This window comes from Furipterus horrens, unplaced genomic scaffold, assembly GCF_987537825.1.
Source record: "Furipterus horrens unplaced genomic scaffold, mFurHor1.1.pri manual_scaffold_5, whole genome shotgun sequence".
NCBI classification, from domain to species: domain Eukaryota; kingdom Metazoa; phylum Chordata; class Mammalia; order Chiroptera; family Furipteridae; genus Furipterus; species Furipterus horrens.
Window position 1 is genome coordinate 27,260,974 of NW_028327175.1, and position 21,483 is coordinate 27,282,456.

At 38.7% G+C, this 21,483-nt stretch overlaps 1 protein-coding gene across 4 annotated transcripts in view; it reads left to right on the top strand.

The window, feature by feature from the left end:
• CTNND2 (catenin delta 2) overlaps positions 1–21,483 on the top strand; it is an 821,463-nt gene that overhangs the window by 577,490 nt on the left and 222,490 nt on the right. For all 4 annotated transcript variants that reach the window (XM_090276223.1, XM_090276225.1, XM_090276224.1 and 1 more), the window contains one exon: positions 7,630–7,762. In XM_090276223.1, the coding sequence (XP_090132349.1) occupies positions 7,630–7,762 (133 nt within the window). The remainder of the gene's footprint in view (positions 1–7,629; positions 7,763–21,483) is intronic.

Below are 21,483 nucleotides of genomic sequence, written 5' to 3' on the forward strand. Positions count from 1 at the left end.
AGGAGTATTTATTAAGGTCCCCTGCCCAGTTTTTAACTGGGTTGTTTTGTTGTTGCTGCTGATGTTGTTGAGGGGTTATTGGGTTTGTTGTTGTTGTTGTTGTTTTGTATTCTGGAGGGTTTTGTGTGTGTGTTGAGTTTCATGAACTTTTTAGTTAAAATTTGGATATTAACCCCTTACTAGACGTATCTTCGACAAATATCTTCCCCCATTCTATAGGTTGTCTTTTCATTTTGTTGATGCTTTCCTTTGCTATACAACAATTTTTAGTTTGATATAGTCCCATTTGTTTATTTTTGTTGTCTTCTTGCCTGAGAAGATATATTAGAAAAAAAATTACTAAGAGAAATGTCAGAGTTTACTGCCTATGTTTTTTAATAGGAGTTTTATGGTCTTAAGTCTTATACTTAAGCCTTTAATCCATTTTGCATTTATTATTCTATATTGTATAAGAAGGTGGCCTAGTTTTATTTTTTAATGTTCAGTATTTTCAACACCATTTATTGAATAGACTATCTTTACCCCATATTATGTTCTTGCCTCCTTTGTCATATATTAATTTACTTTCATAGGCATGAGTTTATTTCTGGTCTCTCTATTCTGTTGCACTGATCTATGTGTCTGTTTTTATGCCAGTACCATGCTGTTTTGATTACTATAGCCTTATAATATAGTTTGATATCAGTTAACATGATACCTCCAACTTTGTTCTTCTTTCTCAAGATTGTTGTGGCTCTTTGGGGTCTTTTGGGGTCCATATAAATTTTTGGATTATTTGTTCTTGTTCTGTGAAAAATACATTCATATTTTTGAAAAGGGTTATATTTGATCTGTAGATTGCTTTGTGTAGTATAGACATTTTAATAATGTTAATTCTTTTTGTACATGAGCATGGTATATGCTTCCATTTATTTGTATCTTCTTTAATTTCTTTCTTCAATGTCTTATAATGATCTGAGTACAGGCCTTTTATCTCCTTGAGGTAAATTTGTTTTTAGGTATTTTATTTTTTGGTGCAATTGTAAATTGGATTATTTTCTTAACTTATCTTCCTAATAGTTCATTATTAGTGTATAAAAATGCAAACTATTTCTAAATATTAATTATATATCCTGCTACTCTACTGAATTCATTTATCAGTTCTAGTAGTTTTTTTGTGGACCCTTTAGAGTATTTTTATATACAGTATCATGTCAACTGCAAATAATCAAATAATGACATTTTGGATGTCTTTTATTTCTTTTTTTTTTTTTTTGGTCTGATTGCTGTGGCTAGGACATCCAATGCTATGTTGAATAAAAGTGGTGAAGGTGGACAATCTTGTCTTATTCCTGATCTTAAGAAAAATATTTTTAGCTTTCTCAGTTGAGGATGATGTTATCTATGGGTTTGCCATATACAGCCTTTATTATGTTGAAATATATTTCCTCTCTTCCCACTTTGCTGAGAGATTTTCTCATAAATTGATCCTGGATTTTGTCAAATGCTTTTCTGCATTTATTGATATGATTACTTGATGTTTTATATGTTATTTTGTCAATGTGGTATATAATGTTATTTTACCTGTAGATATTGAATCAAACTTGCATCCTAGGAATAAATACCACTTGATCATGGTGTATGATCTTTTTAATGTATTGCTTAATTTGGTTTGATAATATATTGTTGAGGATTTTTGCATCTATTTTCATCAGGGATATTGGCCTATAATTTTTTTTTTTTTTTTTTTTTTTTGTAATGCCTTTTACAGGTTTTGGAATTAAGTTAATGTTGGCCTTGTAAAACAAGCTTGGGAACCTTCCCTCCTCTTGAATTTTTAGAAGTAGTTTGAGAAGGATGGGTGTTCACTCTCCTTTGAATGTTTGGCAAATTAACCTGTAAAGCCATCCAGTCTAGGAATTTTGTTTGTTGAGAGTTTTTTGATTACCAAATTGATTTTGTTGGTTGTACTAGGTCTGTTCAATTTTTTTTTAATTCAATCTTGGAAGATTGTGTATTTCTAGAAATGTATCCATTTCTTCCAGATTATCCAACTTGTTGGCATATGATTGTCCATGGTATTTTCTTATAATGCTTTGTATTTCTGTGGTGTCATTTACTACTTCTTCTCTTTCATTTCTAACTTTATTTACTTAGGTCCTCTCTTTTTTTTCTTCATAAGTCTGGTTAAACGTTTATCAATCTTATTTATCTTTTCAAAGAACCAGCTCTTTGTTCCATTGATTGATTGTATTGTTATTTTAGGCTCTATCTCATTTATTTTCATTTTGATCTTTATTATTTTGTCCCTTCTACTCACTTTGCACTTTGGATTTGTTTGTTTGTTTGTTTGTTTGTTTGTTTAGCTCCTTTAGATGTTAGCTTAGGTTATTTCAGATTTTTCTTGTTTCTTTAAGTAGACTGGTTTTGCTATGAATTTCCTCTTAGGACTGCTTTTGCTGTTTCCCATAATTTTGGTTGTGATTCACTTTCATTTGTCTCACAATATTTTCTGATTTTTCTTTATCTCATTGTTAATCTGTTCATTATTTGGTAACATGTTTATCCTCCATTTGTTTGTTTTGCAGTTTCTTTTTCTTGTGATTGATTTCTAGTTTCATAACATTATGGTCAGAGAAGATGCTTGATATAATTTCAATCTTCTTAAATTTATAGAGACTGTTTTGTGTCCTAATACGTAGTCTATCCCAGAAAATATTCCTTGTGCACTCGAAAAGAATGTGTATTCTGCTACTTTGGGGTGAAATGCTCTGAAGATATTGATTAAATACATTTGAGTGTGTCATTTAAGACTGTTGTTTCCTTGTTGATTTTCTGTCTGGAAGATCTATCCATTGATGTCAATGGGTGTTAAAATCCCTACTTTGACTGTATTACTGTCAGTCTCTCCCTTTCTGTCCATCAAGATTTGCTTTGTATACGTAGGTACTCCTATGTTGAGTATATAAATGTATATAGGGTTATATCTTCTTGTTGGATTGCTCTCCTTATTATGTAGTATATTTATTTGTCTTTTACTATAGCTTTTGTTTTAAAGTCTACTTTATTAGATATCAGCATTGCTTCCCCAGCACCCATGTGTGGCAGTTGAGAATCCCAAATGATATCTCAGCTGCTCAGGTTCCCCAATGAGCCATGCGGGGCTCCCCAGCTCTGAACACCAGTACTGGGAATAGGAGCCCACATAACACGTGGCTGTGAGAATCAGTGGGGGTTCTATCTGTCTGGATGAGACAGAAGGGTGCTAGAAACCCAAACATCGTTCTAAAGGACCAGCACACAAACTCGTGCTCACCGGCAGTCACCTTGGCTCTGGTGGAAATAGTGGCTTGCGGAACCCCAGCTACATACTGGGAAAAACTGAGCTGTGTAACTTTGGGGTGAGGGCTGGACTGTTGGCTGCCATTGTCCCTCTCTTGAGTTCTCTCACATGGCCAAGGGATGCTATCTTTCTTGTGCTGAGACTTCTCGCCACACAGCCAAATTTAAATCTACGTTGGCCTGCAGAACTCCACTAGCCCTCTCCTGACTCCTTAAGACTTGCCTTCCTCCCTGCAGCCTCCCCAAAATGTCATTAAAACCAGGACGCAGAAACCCTGGTCTAAACATGTACTGTATTTGATCACTTTGTTGAGCAAGCATGTTATAAATCTTTCTCTCCTTGATTACCATAGTAGACTGGGCACAGGATTTGGCATCAGAGTAACTAGAAAAATGTTCAGGACTTAAACATCTGGCTTTCTCCCTTCTAACCTATAAAATATAGAATAGTCCCATAGTGTTTGCCTTCCATGGATCAAAAAAAGAGAATAATGTCACCTAGTCCATGTGATTTCTTTTTAAATAATGCCATAAAGTCCTATATGTAAAAATGCATACTAAACTATTAAGAGCTAGATCTATTCTAGTAATTGTTAGTCTAATGCTTCTATAAGGGGTATAAATAATACCGTTTTTTAAAATAACCTTTTCCTGATGTGTATTCAAGTGGACACTATACTTATTGAAGGGAATGTAAGTGTAAGGAGAGACACTGCTTCAGCTTGTAGTAAAAACTGTGCTTTAAAGGGAGCCATTATGAGAGTTCTCGTCAAGATGATGGAGCAGGAAGACACTGCACTCATGTCCTTCCATGACGACATCAAAATTACAACTAAATTATAGAACAATCAACCTAGATAATCATGTAAAGACTGGCTGAATGGAAATCCTCCAACTAAAAATATGAAGAAGCCACCTCAAGACTGGTAGGAGGGGCAGAGATGCAATACAGGCTGGCCTCCTGTTTCACAGACTTGCCCCAGCCATGCTGAACACCTCACCTTTCCCAAATAAGCCCCTCTTAGAGCCTCATACCTTCACAGATGCTGTTCCTTGGCTGGTATTTGTCTTTTCCCAGGACATTTTGTCTTGTAAGCCATTCCTTGTCCTTAAGGATTAAGACCTTATTTGAAGAAACTATATCATAGACTGAGTTCTGGCCCAAGGAGAAGCACATTTTATTTCTTCTAGGCCTCCAGTTCCTTCTGTGAAGTCCATTTCCATGGGCAGTGAAAAATCGAGACAGAATCTCAACTAAGTGAATAAAACTGTTCTGGTAAAAGACACTCGGGTATAATCATTCCCCTAAACTTTTTGCTGAGGAAACTCCTTTTGCATTACCCTATGAAATCGAGGAGAGCCTTCGAGAACCTGAATATACTCTTAATGGGTGACTGTTGCCAGGGTCAAGTCCAAGGGGAATGGCAATCAGAATAAGCAAGAAGTAAACTGCCTCGACACACAATTTGCTTCAACCCCATCCTGGAAAGTTGGCCTAGGCTAAGAGACAATTGAGTCATGTTAGACACTAACTGACTGTTGAGTTTGGTCTTATCTGCCTTTCTTTTCTCTCTCCCAACACCCCATACTCACTGGTTTTCTTGGCACCAAATGAAGATTGGGACACTGTGGCTCCAGGCATCAATCTTTCATACTATGGGGGATGTCCTTGTCCCCATAGTGAGAGAAGGAGACAGATAACAATAAATAATAATGATAATAATAATAATAATAATAATAATAGAAGAAAATTTCAGATAGTTCTAAGTTTCATGGATAAAATAGAACTCTAGGGTAGAAATGACTTGAGGGTTGGGGCTGTTTTGGCTAGAAGGTACAAGGAGATCCCCAAGGAAACATTTGAACTGAGACCTAATAAAGACAAGACAGCACCATTCAAGGCCTGAGGAATGAGGCACTACAGAAGTACCAAGACTTGAGGTATGAATAGGAAAGACTCAGGTCAGGGAAGCTGGTCCAAGAGGCCCAATGTGGTCTGGAATAGATGCTTTAGAAATAGGCAAGAGTCTTATCTGTGGGGCCTCATAGCAGATGTGAGGAGTTGGATAGTTTTCTAAGTGCAGTGGGATGCCAGTGGAGGTTGTAAGTCACAGAGTTATCCCTTTGATGCATAAATAAGACTGCTCAGGTTGGCAGCATGGAGTGTGACTCTGTGTGTGTGTGTGTGTGTGTGTGTGTGTGTGTGTGTGTGTGTGTGTTTAATCCAAGGACAGTGAGAAACACTAAAGGGTTTTGGAAGAAAGTGGCATAATTCAGTTTGCGTGTTTTCATACTGTGATGACTTGGGTAGAAAGAATGGTGAGCTGGGGGTGACTGGCATGGTGGGCAGGATGAAAGGGGAGAAACTGTGTCTGGGAGGACAGTAGTGGGGATGGAGGGGACTCCTGTTTGGGATTCCAGGGTTTTAGGGAGATGCTGACAATAGCCTTTTCTTTGACCTGTGATTGAGGAGCTTGGACCCCTTTCCTTGATTCTCTGGAGTGTCCACCTGTTCTGAGTTTGGGGTGTGTGTGTGTGTGTGTGTGTGTGTGTGTGTGTGTACATTCACACAAGCACATTTTCATGCATGTGTGCAGGGAGTCCCTATGACTGTTCCCCTGGAGGTCTTGTTCCAAAGATGTTCTTGATGTATGCCATATAAGCATAATAGAATAATTACCAACTGGTTACTAAAACAGGCTAAAATTAATTCTTTACTAATCACTTTCCAATAGCATGAGCTTATCTGAATTCATCCTAGCCATCCAGTATCTTTCTTTACATGGCACTTCTCATTTTAATTTATAGGCATCTTATAGATTCTTTATTTAATTTGTATGAAAAACATAATTTGAAGAGCTGCTATTAAAAGAAAAGGAATTGTGCTAGCTCTGTTGTAGACGTGGTTTAGAATCATGCAAAAAAAAGGAAATTAAATTAAAAAGAAAAATAGGCTGCCTATGTTTTAATCCATAATTATTTTCTACTGTGATCACATAACCAAGAAAAAATCAATAGTTTGTCCATTATCAGCAATCACTTAATTATATTTTATAGAAGATGCATCACTGTACTATATATATCCTTTTGAAAATGTATGTGCCTACAATTTTAGATAAATTTATTAAATACTTAATGCATATTAAATTGAATGCTTTATCTTTCCAATAAAAACTAAGTCAGTTCCAAAGGAATTCATAGTGTCTTCAATAGCTGTAAGGAAAACACCGTGTTCCAAGGTTTGCTTGACAACCTCTACCAGTTGTGATAAAGGAAAGATAAAGATAACAGGTTAAAATCTATGAGGAAACTTTTAACCTTTGTCTGTTCCTTTCTCTCTCACATTTTTCATGGCTCTTATTCTCAGACGACAGCTCTGACCTGGCATCAATAGGATGTGTGCTTTTGAGTTGTTTCTCCAGCAGTACAGTGGTTGTTGCAAAGTCTTCTCATTTCTCTTCCTCCCCATCCTTCAGATAAATAGCATGCTTTTGTTGTGGCTCATGGGGTCAAGTTTTTATCTGTGGTCTCAGGTTGCTTTTTTATTTCTCTGTTAAAAATTGGCTTCCTGTTACCGAATAGAATTCCAGCAGTTGGCCCTTTTAGCTAGATATTGTAACTGGTTGAACTGATTGACTTCATAAAAAATATTTATTTGTGTAGTGGTACAATTAACCTTATGTTTTAGAATGAATTTAAATATCTTAGAGCATATTTCTTAAAATTAAATAAACAACCAGCTTCTTGGAGTATCTAAGATATAAAAAGGGTACAGGAAAAGAAGGTATGATGCATTAAATGTATTAACATTGTATGAATAATTTTAACTCTTTAAATAAATAATTTTATTCTATAAAGTCTTATTGATACACCTTTATCCCCATATATGATAATAATAATAATGATAACCATAAAAATAATGATGACATTAACTGCTATTATGATGTTTTGGATTGGACCTAATGAGTTATATTTTCTCTTGTCTGATTTAGGTAAATGCTGTACCAAATCGGACTGTTGAAATAATATGTTAGAAATAAATATGACCTTATAAATTATCCTTTTAAGCCCAAATGAAAAATGTATATAGTAATAAAATCAGGTACCATTTTAAGTTATTTTTTCACACACACACACACATACATACACATATAATACTTACAAACCACTTACTTATGGAAATCTTTTTAAATGGGTTCATGTGTAAGAATACCAAAACAATCATTTGTGAAATACTCCCATGTTAACTGTGTGTTGACAGTGTGGTAGGATTTATCTCTCATGTTCTCCCGCCTTCTTTTTGTTCAGAGAATTTGGATGGAGAGACCCAGAACTGCCTGAAGTGATTCAGATGTTGCAACATCAGTTTCCTTCGGTCCAGTCCAATGCTGCAGCCTATTTACAGCACCTCTGCTTTGGAGACAATAAAATTAAAGCCGAGGTAAGCGCTACTGGATTCTCTAATGACTGGTGCCAGGTTCATCATCACTGAGGTTTTTAGAGTAATATTTAAAGGGGAAAGAACTAGGAAAACTAAAGTTTGAAAACTTTGATCCATATGTAAGACTGAAACATAGCACTTTCCATCTAATTAACATGCCTATCATACCTTCTTCTATTTTAATACTTGAATACTGGGAAGTGGAGGACAAAGGATATGTGAGCTAGTAATGTTAAGAGAGGCAAGATTTTCAACCACTATAGGTATAGGTTAGGTGTGATTTTCCTTTTCTTCCCAATTCTGTCTCTGGAGTTGTTTCTGCCTCTAAATTCTAAAGAAATACAAAACATTGTATGTTGGCTCCTCAATTTACAAGATTACTACTCTCAATCTATGTTATCATCTGTCCTTCCTGGAAGACTCATTGATAGGATGGGAATTTTAGGCAAGAAACCAGCTTTGTGTTGTTATAACCAAGAATTTTGAGCCATTCGCAGAAATGCCAGCGGATAGAATGCAGATAGGTGTTCAGTTACAGAGACTATTATCTGTGTCGAGCATGTAAACAATTGTTAATATACTTTGTGTTTTAGAAACACATTAATGTGCATAAATTATGGTGTGTGGTATTTCTGGAAAATCACAGTGGTCAGCACAGCTAACATTTTTTTTATAAACAAGGGGCAGTCATTTGCATATAAGAAGCTGAGTAAGCATTTAAATTTTTTTATAAGTTATGGATTTTATAAGTTATGGATGTGATTGCTTACATCCATAGCATGTAAGCAATTTTGAGAATGAGTCTAAATTAGAAAGTGGAAAGAGATTTGAAGATATAATTGCAATTTATTATAGATTGTGCTTGCTTGCATTGGGATGTATATAGCCTAAGTAGCTTTTCATAGTTTTCCTGCCTCTTCCACTGTAACTCAGAGGATTTGATCCATGCTCATTCTTATCAAAAAAGTCATATTTCTTTGTGGACTAAATATAGGTTAATGGTTCTCAGCCCGGTGTGATTTTGCCCAAGGGTCTTATGACAACATCTAGGGATATTTTTTGATTATCACAATTGTGGAAGGTTGTGTGGTGCCATTAGCATCCAGTGGGTAAGGGTCAGGGATGCTGCAAGGCACCCAATAATGCACAGGACAGCCCCCATCACAGAGGATTATCCAGCCCTGAATGCCAGTAGTACCTAAGTTGAGACAAAGAAAAATATTCTCCATCTAAGATAAATTTAGAATTTCAAAGCATGCCACCTATTAAAATGACCTAAAATGGAAATTATCCTAATCATTCTCTGTTTTTAATAAAAAACAAAATGGTCATTCAAAATGAAAGACAGATTTCTGCTTAAGGGACCATATACCATCACTTTTTGAAGATTACAACTTTAAGGGTTTCACTAAAGGTCACGAAATCGTATTATTTCATTGTTGGTGTAAAGTTTCCATCTTGAAATTTGGTTCTGATGTCAAGACTGATAACAGGACACACAACCCAAGAGAGTAAAAAAGGGTGGGTTACTCATGTAATGAGGCTAAATGGGGTGGGCAGGACCAAACATGGCTTCAGAGAGCAGGAAAGGAGGCTGGCTCTGGATTTCATCATAGTTATAGGGGGAGGGGGCAGCAGGGTGAGGTTCCCACATGTGGATAGGGGCTTACGGGGTTCAAAGTCTCTGCTGATGCTGCAGAAGGAAACACCCAAGGTTTCTTATCAGCTTGCTCAGATATGGGCAAGAGAGGAGGAGGGAGAGTGAGGCTTAAAAACTGTCAGAAACCAAACATCAAAAAATAGAGTCACACTCTATTACAAGGAGTCATCCCAGCAGGCAATACAGACATCATGAAGTGGGGAAGTTTAAAGTCACTGGTCTGACTGGCTCTGCTACATGATCCATGGACTGGCCTTGAAGCCTCTCAATAGCAGTGAAGCCTGACAGCTGGCTGCAGACTTGCGTGTGGTCACATCAGAAGCACCCCCTCCCACACACCCAGTGCCCTATGGCATACAGAGGTGGTGCAGTGAAGCAGTGACCAGCATGCACATCAGCATGACACAGATGCATCTTCCAATGACACTTCCCTGCTCTCCAGCTATGTCTCCTTGAACAAGCTGCTGAAATCCAAGTTCACTAGACCAGTAAGAAAACTTAGGGACAGGGCTTTGTTCTGCTGATTTAAGGAAGTGAATTCTCAGCTTTGTTTCTATAAGATCAGGCATCATTTTGAACAAAACTGAATTTCTAGGCTTCACGTTGTGAAACCTGTACAAAATACAGTAATAAAGAATGAGAAAGGCATCAGTTACGACCTCAAAGACCTCTTTTGTATCTTTAAAGAGAGCTTTTGATACCTCCACTGTAGAGCTTTTGTAGGGACTACAACTTAATGTATGCAGACTGCTTAGTGGTGACGTATGCATTCATTCACATTCTTTTCCTGGCCAGGAACACAGTCAAGACACTTCTGTTACTGTTGTATCGGATGTGTGCACGTGTACATCCGTGTGGACATGGGCTTCTTTTTTATTTTGCTCTGGATGCCCTTGAGATTTCCTATATCACTTCTCACTGCATGGAAATTCCTCCAACAGCTGCACTTAAAGCATTGGTTCAAATTCGGGGTCATTCCTTAGCTCCGCCCCTACAGGCTCCAAACATGGCCAGGACCTCATCATAACATTCTCCTGGCACCTGGCAGTCTGAGATGAGGAGAAAGGGAAGGGTGATATAGGGCACAGCCTGAGACCATGTTGACAAAATGAGACTGAAGTCAGTAAAATCCAGAGGAATGAGGAAGGCATCAAGCTTAATAAAATACAAACTAAGCCACCTGGAGTTTCCCTTTATCCTTCAGTCACACAAGGGGTGCATCTGTGTTCACACATGCACACACGCACACACACGCACACACAGATGTGTAACCTCAGAAAGGGATTTTGCATAAATCTTTTCTCTCATCCTAACTCAGGACCAAATCATTAGTAATAGTCCTCTTTTTGTGACAGATCACTGCCTGTCATGTTTTCGTATACATGTATTGATCTTTGTAATTACCTGTTGTCCAAATACTAATCTTGTAGGCACTAGCCTTTCCAAATTTACTCAGTCTTCTAGTCTTTCCATTTCATTTTATTCAATTGATTTAGCTCTTCAGTCTACATTTCATTATTGCTATTGACTTTGCTCACACAATGGATAGGCCATTGAGCAAAAGACAGAATTAAATATCCTATATGTGGAGAGTCATAAATCATGCCTTTCTCATTCTTTATTACAGTACTTTGTACAGTTTTCACACAATAAAGCCTAGAAGTTTCGTTTTGTTCAAAATGATGCTGTATCTTATAGGAGTGAAGCTGAGAATTCACTTCCATAAATCAGCAGACCAAACTAAACTCTGTCCTTAAATTTCCCTACTGGTCTGGTGAACTTGGATTTGAGGCAGTCACCAGGGAGGTGGAACCGAGGGGAGAGGACCCAGTGCAGTCATTTCAGAACCACCAGTGACCAAGGTGGGATCTGCAACCCACTGAGTGCCCAGACCCAGGGTAGGATGTTCAGTTATAAATACTTTGAATATTAGCAGGTGTTCAAAAATTAAGAAAGGAGAATATCATATAAGCAGGAGTTCACAGCCAGACTGAGTAAGATCAGAAGAAAAGCAGTTGAGGAAAAATTAAAATAGGCGAGGAAGGAGAAAGCAGAAGGAAAGGGTCTGGGTCATTGCCACAAACACACCAAGTTTGTGCAGCTCATTATCATGAGCCGGTGAATAACTGATATGTAGTTGGGTCTTCCTACTTTCAGAGGCAGAGCCATGACTGGCACACATGGATGTCAGTGATATTTGAACTACACATGCCACTTGTGCTGTCTCCTGAACTGTTGGGACTGTCACAATATATTGAGCTTTAGATAATCTAGAGAGTTATTAGACATGAAAATTTGCTTGTATGTACGTACTACAGGCATTTTTCGAAGGTGCCTAAATTTTGATAACTTCTTAGTATTTTTCCTAAGTCCTTTCTTCATTCTATCTGGGAACTCTTCCTCAGTTAAAAGTATTAAGAACATCCCAATGATTAGGGTATAATACTAAGTGCCTGTCTTGGGTTACAATGATTTGAGTTTATGCTCCTCCCACCTTCTCATGTGCACATTAGAGCAGCCTACTGCTAGGTACCCATGGTCACACCTGGACAGTCATACACAGATAGGACATATATGTGCTGTATAGTGACATTCAAGATAACACCTAGAGATTAAAAGAATTATTTTCCCATTTTCAAATGACAAGAATGGATTATTTTTTAATATTTTAATTTTAAATATTTTAAAATTCATACAAATATGATACAATTTTGGAAATTAAAAAATTAAATCATGTTAAAATGTATTTCTTAAACGTAAGACCATACACTTAAACAAAATGTTTTTATAAAAAACTCAAACTTTGTTATATAATGTGACATAGGGAAGGACTGACATGTTTATTAACGTTGATGGAAATGACTGGTGACTGCCACTAGTGATGATTTAATTTAGTTTTTGGCCCGATTTTCTCTTTTTATATGAAAAATTAGCTTCATCTATCGAATATGCAACCAAAGTGTTCCAAGTGTTTGAAGGCCTTATACAGTGAACTTATGCAGTTCTAAAATAACAATTTATCCAGGAAAATCAATGCTGATTTTATGTTGCTAACTCCTAACAAACCTCTTCTCGGTTGCCTTACCATCCTAATTCCAATAAAGCACTTTTTTGTTTTTACAGAAATGGAATTTTTAGTTCTAGTGGATAAAAGAGTTTATCAACAGCCTGTTTTGTGTTAGTAGGGGAGTCGAATATTAGTGATGTATTGACCCCCCCTTGAAGGAATCTGCCACCTCCTAGACAAACAGTATGTAAACAGTGTGGCATTACACTGTGTGTTAAGCACATGGAAGGGCAGATCCCCACCCTGTAATACTTAAAACCCAGCCTCGTGGAGTCAGAACACGTCCCACTTCCTATAGTGGGTATGACACAAAAGTTTTAATTAGAAGTTTCCAAAAATATATAGCCTGAGCTGTACTCACTTAGAATTGATGGAAGAGAACTCAGATGTAAGCCTGTCTGTCCTTTGGAGTTTGTATGTGTGTGTGTGTGTGTGTGTGTGTGTGTGTGTGTGTGTGTAAGCGGGGCAGGGAAGAGAGGGAGAGCGTCCATGTGCATTTCCATATACTTTCAATATATTTGTACCATCTATACTAATCTTTTTCTAAGTTGGCATTACCCTTCATTGGCAATATTAACTAAAACACAGAAATTAATTTCTGTGTATAAAAAATATGCACACCTTTCCCCTCCCCACACATTTTATTTTATTGATGGATTTAGAACATTTCATGTTTTTTTAAAAATATCCATACTTGTTCCTTTCTACTACACTTAAAATGCTTCATAATTTTTATTTTATTCCTGATCCTTTCCACCTTATATAGTTCAAGAGAAGACGCTATCCATCTTTTCAGTTGATTATCTCTGAACCATTTCTTCTCTTCTTCATACGTTTTTTGCAGAAGAGTCTCCGTTAGTTACTAGATGTCAGTAAACAGTATACTGTCAGCTTACAGCACAGGCTCTGGGGCCTGGCTGCCCACCTTTGAACTCTGGCTGCTCTACTCTACTACTTTTTAACTTTGTGATCTTGGGCAAGTTTCATTACCTCTCTGAGCCTCAGTTTCCCAGACTGTAAAATCTCAGGAGAATCCACATGACTTCGAGAGGACACACATAGACTACAAGGCAGAATGAGAGGCTAAGAAGTGTGGGTTATTATCAGTATATGTCCCACATCTAAATTAAGGAGACCGCTTCCTAACAGTTAAATGTAAAGCCAATGTCATAGTGTCATAGATAGCGTATCTGTATGTACTCTGCTTTACTTGTACTGTTGTTCATCATTTACAATTTGAAATCTATTATCAGCTATAGGATACAATGAAAGCACATGTTGTGTGTGGCTCTATGCTGAGCCACTATGAAACAAGTAGATTCAACCACTGCCTTTAGCAAGTTGGAATCAAAGAACCATTCACACATGCAACATAAAATGGCACAGAAACATGCCAAAGTGCTTAATATGTTGATATTTTGAGAAAATGCAATTAATGAATATATTCATTCAATAGATATCTGTTGAGCAGCTGTGAAGTTCCAAGTTTTTTTCTTGGCACTGATGATACATCAGTGAACAAACTATACCCAGATGAGTCGGGGGAGGGAGCTAAACAAATTAAGACCTAAATCTACCATGTGTCAGATGGTGTTAGTGGCCCTGAAGAAAATACAACACTGCATGGTAATGGGGGTAGAGAGTGATGGGTGTGTGGGTGTGGGTAGGGGCCCACTGCTATTTTACATAACATTGGTCAGGAGAGTCATGTCTGAGGAGCAGTGTTTCCACAGAGAAAGGAGGCAGTGAGAGGGAAGCATAGATTGAGTTCTCCGATCAGGAGTGTTCCCCTGCACAAAGCGAACAAACAAATGGGAAGTGGGAGTGAGCCAGTCTGTGCTCTGGGAGTCTTGTTAGTTTCCTGGGATTGCTGTAACAAAGTACCACAAAACAACAGATTTACTCATCCACAATTCTGGGAGCCAGGAGTCCAAGGTCAAGGTATCATCAGGGCCGGGCTCCCACTGAGACTCTGGTAGAATGCTTCCTTGCTGCTTCCTAGCTTCTGGTGTGGCCCTCAGTCCTTGGCTTGTAGGCACATCACTATAGTCTCTGACATCACATGCCCTCCTGTTCTTTATGTGTCTCTGTATGTATCTCTTATTCTTAAAAGGATAGCAGTCATTTTAGATTAGGGTCCGCCCTAGTGACATGACCTTAATTTGATTATAACTGCAAAGACCCTGTTTCCAAAGAAGTTCGTGTTAGTAGGTACCTGGGGTTGGGATTTCAATCTATCTCTTGGGAGGGCACAATTCTATTTATAACAAGAAGTAACCAGGAGTGCAGCTGCAATCTGGCAAGTGAGGGGAGAGGTGTAGAAGATGAACAGAGAGGTAACTGTTTAGGGCTGGGTTGTGTAGGCTTTGCAGGGCAAAGGCCTTATCTCCTGAGAAGAGAAGTCTGGGGCCTGCTATTTGGCCAGGTGGCTTGGAAAATAGCACATTTTGAGAAAGAATACTTAGAGAGATATTGAAATCCATTAAATGGTCGAAGGACAGAGTAACTGGTGATCAAAAAGAAGATAAGAAGGCTCTCGAAGGAGAAGGTAAATGAATAAATGAAGCAGGAAGGAAGCTGACCGTGGGTAGCCTGTTATGGTGATCACAAAATGATTGAGACCATTTGATAAAAACAAAGTGGCTTGGATCTGAGGTTATGTGCTAGAAGAGTCAAGTCTCCGTGGTGGCTATCAAGACCTCCCTGGTTTGATGGCCTCTTCCATTGACAAGTTTATAAAGAGAACTGAGAGAAAGAAGGAAATCATGTTGGGCACGAAGGTCATAGGAGAGAAACAGTCCATAGATTGCAGGTGACAGCAGAAAAGAAAGACTGACATTCCCTTCCCAGACTGGGTGTCAGCTCAGCTTCTAAGCTGGTGCCTTGCCTTGTGCTACTAGAGCACAGTCGGACCTAATGAGCAAGACCTGTATGTATATTCCCTCAAGTCTGAGGTCCCTTCAAGGAAAATGAACCATGGCAGGAGAGAAGAGGCAGGTGGTGTAGGGGATTTAGACGTGTTCCTGCAGGATTGCAGTAGCACCAGGTGTAGGAAGACGGGGGCATCAGGAGACGCAGAGTGAGGCTGCCCACTGGGGGGCAGCAGAGAGCCATGGGCACCGGGCTGTACCACTTCTATAGCCATGTGCCATTCTGGCAGAGAAAACCAACAGAGACTGCCCTGGAGCCTGACTTGGTGTGAGGAATCATCTCTTCTCCTCTCTCCTACCCTCAACATCAAAGGAGAAAGAACAAGGAGGAAGAAGGAGGGGGAGAAGAGCACACCAGGGGGCTGTCAATCATGTCCAACCTGGAACAGGAAGGTGGGATGTGGTGGATGGGGAGGGAGCGAGGACTGAGGTTGTAAGATAGACAGGCTTCATTTTTTGTAGCTGGAATGAAGCCATTTTAATAACCAAAAGTGGATGAAAATTAAGCAATTAGATGGACATTGTGTTGAAATATAGGACTCAGATAGGGAGAGTCCTGAGGAAAGCCACCAGGTCCAGAAAGTTCTCTTTGGACAACAGTGATGAGTCAGAGAACAGTCCCCCAAACCAGGTTCGTGACCTGGGAACAATGATGTAGCAGGCATTTTCTAAACTCTGTGGCATTTCCTTGCTGGGTTTGCTAAAATTCATGTTGGGCTATTTTAACTTTATTTCTTCTTTGGGCCAGGCTCTCCTATGTCAGTGGGTCATTTTTTTTATCTATCAACCCCTGGAAATAGTTTGTATTCTTTCCAACAATTAACAAAAGAAACCAGTGAGTTATCTAAATGTTATTCCATTCTCACTTGTCTCACAGGTAGAAGACCAGGTCTAACCTAGCACTTTCTCTCCGTACTTTTTCTTGGCACATTGCTGATTGAGATTGTCTATGGCTTTTTTTTTTTTTTTTTTTTTTTTTTAAGGCCTTTACCTGAGGAACTAATCCCTCCCTCAGGTGTGTGGTTGCAGTTTATATCCAACCGAAACTTCTTCAGCTAATGTTTCCAGTCACTTGCTTTCCTCCAGTCTCCAGGAGAGATGGCAGAAAAACCACTGGCCTCTGGCCTCCTGGTGACACTTTGCTTCTTATTGCCGCCGATCCGCCACTATTAGACCTTGCTTCCAAGTGAGAAGTCTCTAAATTGTTGAACCAAGGAAGAGGAACCTTGTTTCTCTGTCATCCCTTTGCTTTTCCCTTCCAAACAGTCCTCATGTTTTCCTGGCCCACAGGCTAGAGAGAACATTTTGTCAAAGTACTGATAGAAATAACACAAAGAGCCTTCCTAGCATGTTCTGTCCATATAGAGATTATAATGCATACCTTCCCTTTGTATGGTTTCACTGCAGGTTTTTTTTTTTTTTTTTTTTTTTTTGCCTCTCTGTATTTCTGCAATCCCTTTCATCAGTATACTCTTGCACTCACACCTCTTGACCTTCTGACCATTCTAGATTCAGAGTTTCAAACTTCCTCAACCTGATGAGTCTTGCAGGTGTGTTAATGACCATGCTCTCTGCGTGTTCGTGCACCATCTTGGAAACGTTTAGCATGGCTGGAACCAGATACCATGGAGGACTAGAGCCTTCCTGATTTTAACTAGAGTCTCAATTGACTAATATAAATGTATATAGATACTAGCTCAGCTATAGTTCTGTCATTCAAAGTCAGATTCTTATTGGAAAAAGTGTCTCTTTTCCAAAACTGTCTTATAAATGTTTTGACACATCTCTTCCCTATAAGGTGCACTTCATCATTGCAAATGGTTTTTAAATGTTTCACATGAAGCTGTAGGTGATCATTATAAGATGACTATTCTTGTTTGGTAGCTCCAGTGTACTTTTTAACCAAACCTTTAATATAAAGGAAAGAAAAAAAAATCTATTTTGTTAAGAGCTCTTCAAAATTCAAATTGCTCTTCTGCATTTACAATGCTTCTTAATTAATTTACCTCTTGAATAAAAAGTAGAACATTGAGTATTCATTGACTTTTATTTGTATTAATTTTACATGTGAAGTGATTTTTGCATTTCCTTTAGATCTATACAGGCTGTCTTCAATTTCCAAAGATTTTTTGAAAGAAAGAATCTTATAACTGAGAAATGTATTTTCCCTGAAAACAGTGGTATATGAAAGAGGCCAGGTTCCCCAAGACAGCTCGCAAAAGCCTCATTAAACCAAAGCATCCCTGAAGTGTAGCAGTAAAAAAAACAGTAGCTGTGGGTGAATAATACTATAATAGTCAGTTTCTTTGTATCAGTGGGGAACAGCAAAGAGTGTTCCAGTTGGAATGCTGGGAACTCATGTCCCCTGTACTACTGCCCTGTGGGCTGTGGGGTGGGAAGGAAGACCATTCATGCTACAAACCTCAATGGTGGAATCTGCTGTCTCGGGAGGGGTGGGAAAGCCTTCAGACTCGTGTGTGGACTGAATAAAAGGACACTGCAGATGAAGTTTGGAAACAGAGTGTAGGAGGTTGGAAAATAGAAAGATGTGGGGAATGGAAGCTCCTATCTGCATACCCATAAATCCCAAAGAAAATCCTCAGACCTCAGCAACTTCCTGACACTCCCTTCATTTAATCCTACTGTAACTACTGTCCTTTCTATTGCCACCACCTATAGCTTTTTAGCCAATTTATTTCTTTCCTGGTCCACTAGGGAAAAAGAGGATTATCTTCCCAGCTGTCCCCTATTTTTTTACACTGCAAATACACTGGATTTTGATGTTTTATATAGATTTTTACAGTCTGCACAGGACATGGAGAAGCATACCAGGAATAAAATGATTCTCTCACAAATGTCACCCTTCTGTTTTTCTCTTAGATCTTAAAGACACAAACAATGTCACATCTGACATTCTCCACCACTGTATTTCAACAAACTCTGCCACCTTTGCCAGGCACTATTTCCCGTTCTAATGGGTACCATTATCTTACATCAACTATCATGCTTACCACTCCTGCGATAGATCTTTCAGAGCCTAAAAAATGTGAAAACCGGTGAAAGTGCCCCTATACCACTCCTAATTTAATGTTTCTGCTTTTCATATACACCGAGGAAATCCAGAAGATAAAGCAGATACCACCTATTTTACTTATAGCCTCCACATTTTGAATGGTCCATTTAAGACTTCAAGGGAGACCAGTTGATTCAAGAGATAAAAACCATGTTCTACCCAGAATTATCCTTCCTCCTAACCATGAAGGCTTGGCTACTGAATCTAAATGCTGGCCTTTCCCTTCACACAGTTCTTCCTACAAACAAATTTTTGGGACCTAGCCCCCAAATCTTGTTTGGCATCCCCATATATGCCTGAGTGCAGCGGTTGCATCACTGAAGCTCAGAACCCTTGGCATCCACTTTAATTTAGAGAAACTGGCTATACAGAGAAGAAGAATATGTCTTATCCCTAGTATGTGGTGGCTGTCCTTCACTCCCAGTCTCTCAGTCTCATGGAAATGCACAGCACTGTTGTTATTAATCATGTAGTTATCAAAGTGGGACTGGTACACGGACTCCAGACTCTGTTTGAAGGTGGTTTGGGGGCAAACATATGGAAACTAAAAAGAATGGAAATGATTCTTTAATGCCTTCTTAATGACCAGATGATTCTTGGTATGAGAACATATAACTTCATATCTGTAAAGGAAATGAACTGTTTTGTTGGAAACTGTTCATTTATCCCCTTGATTCTGGGAGATTTATATTATTATATTGCATAGAAACTATAATCCAAAGAGAAATGGTTGCTTTCATTAGCTCTTACCAAGCACGCAGAAACAAAGAAACAAAATCTGGCACATAAAAAACATGGAAGCTGAACTTGGCTTGCCAGTGTCTGTGTTGTAGACAGGTGGGCAGAGATGTGGTGGCTGAACTTTTGTTAGAATGTCTCCTTCAAAGAGTAATCTATCTTCCTTTAGTTTTATCTGTCATTATTAAACAGGTCAAGAGTCCATGGACATGAATCAAGAAATTGGAGGGCAAAAGAACTAGACAATTTTTCCAATTAATATAAGCAAAGATGCTGGTAAAAAAAATTATTATCAGGGGTACTGAGACCGAATAATCCAAACATTGGTAGTTTACAATGAATAATAGTGATATCAGGGCTTATGTAGAATAAGAATCAATCATAGGTAGTTAACTCTGCAGTCTAATGTTTTTGCCTCTAATCCATGGCTACGCTCCTCTGGCCTGGGTAAAAACCCTGGTGTGTAGTGCTTAACCCAAAGAGTAGAATTATCTATACCCCTTCCAACCCCATTCTTGCCTCCGAATAATAGCAATATCAAGAGCAGAAGCTAACATGGACTGACCTGTGATCTGCCCAAAATCAAATTGGACCAAATGTCTTTTGACTCTGAGCTAACGCCCCCATATTACTTCATTTTATAATTAATTGAAGATGTCCCAGAGGAAGTTAGGGCACACCTGCCTGTCTTTTCAGAAAAGAGTCTGCGGACTCTCTGGTTAAGCTGGCACAAACAGCCGTGAGAAAATGAGGAATAAATCACAGGCCATGGAGAGGCTGGGAAAAAATAGGGCAGGGTAGTCTATGACAGACTAGACTAGAAAGGTCTGTGTGGTCATTAAAGAAAGAAATGGAAAAGGGTCAAAGGATACTGAATACAGATTATATTAGTTTCCTCTTGCTGCTGTAAGAAGTTACTACCAACTTAGTGGCTTAATAGAACACAAGTTTATTTTACACTTCTGGAGGTCAGAAATCTGAAATTGGTTTCACTAGGCTAAAGTCCAGGTGTCAGCAGGGCTGTGCTCTAGAGGAGAATTTGTTTCCTGGCCTTTTCTAATTTCTAGAGTATGACCACATTCCTTGGCTCGTGGGTCTTTTCTCCATCTTCCAAGTTCATCGTTCCAACTTCTTCTATCATCATATCTTCTTTCTCTGACTCTAATCCTCCAGCTTCCCTTTTATAAGGACTCTTGGGCTTACATTGGGCCCAACCCAAATAATCCAAAATAATCTTGCACCTCAAATTCCTTAATCTAATCAGAGCAGCTAAATCCTTTTTGCTGTATAAAGTAGTATATTTCCAAGTTTCAGGGATTTGGATACCATATGTCCAACATCCCTGGGAAAGGGGAACTTTTCAGCCTATCATGTAAGTCCTTATCCATTGAAAAGAAACACTTAAATACCTTGGATTTTAAAAAATTCAGAATTGATGTTTTTCCTTCCCATATAAGGTTCTAGAAAATTTCAAGTATTTATGCTTAACTTCACTGATTTGAAAAAGACCTTGATTGATGCTCAGAAAGAGATGAGGCATGATGATCTTGGAAAAAGATTTTGATTCAACTCATATAGTGGTGGAAGGAGCAGAGAGAGGTGGGAGGAATCCTATGTGATACAGGTCAAGAAGAGCAGCCAGGTAACACACTGCATGTGGGGAGGGCTGGTTACTTTTTTAAACCTTCAAAAATGAGAGTTTATACTACTGAGGCTTGTTTGATTGGCAAGAGTCTGAGAAATTGTATTTCTGGGCTTAATTGATGTAATTTTACCTGGCTGTTGTACTAAAGAATTAGAGGTTGTTTGGAGAGAGAATAGAAAGGTAGCTGTTCAAAACCAAAAGATAATATTTTTTACCCATTGGCCCAGACATGACAAATGTACAGAGACCATGGTGAATGCATGCTCCCATAACACATGAGCAGAACAAGCATGGTAAAAATGCTCTCATAAGCCCTTTGGGATTGTGTAAACTGAGAGCCCCTTGGCTAGCAAAAATCCAAAATTCTAAGAACTACAACACAGATTTACTGGGGAGCTACTAGCAATATCTCGCCCTGGCTGGTTTGGCTCAGTGGATTGAGCATCGGCCTGCGAGCTAAGTGTCGCTGGTTCGATCTTCCAGTCAGGGCACATCAGAGAAGGAAAACTCTGACTCCAAAAAACCTCTGCTGCCTTGCAGCATACCTCTTCAGGGGAAAGGCTAAGGGGGTAAACCCCGACAGAAAATCCGGAGCCGGAGTCCCTAAG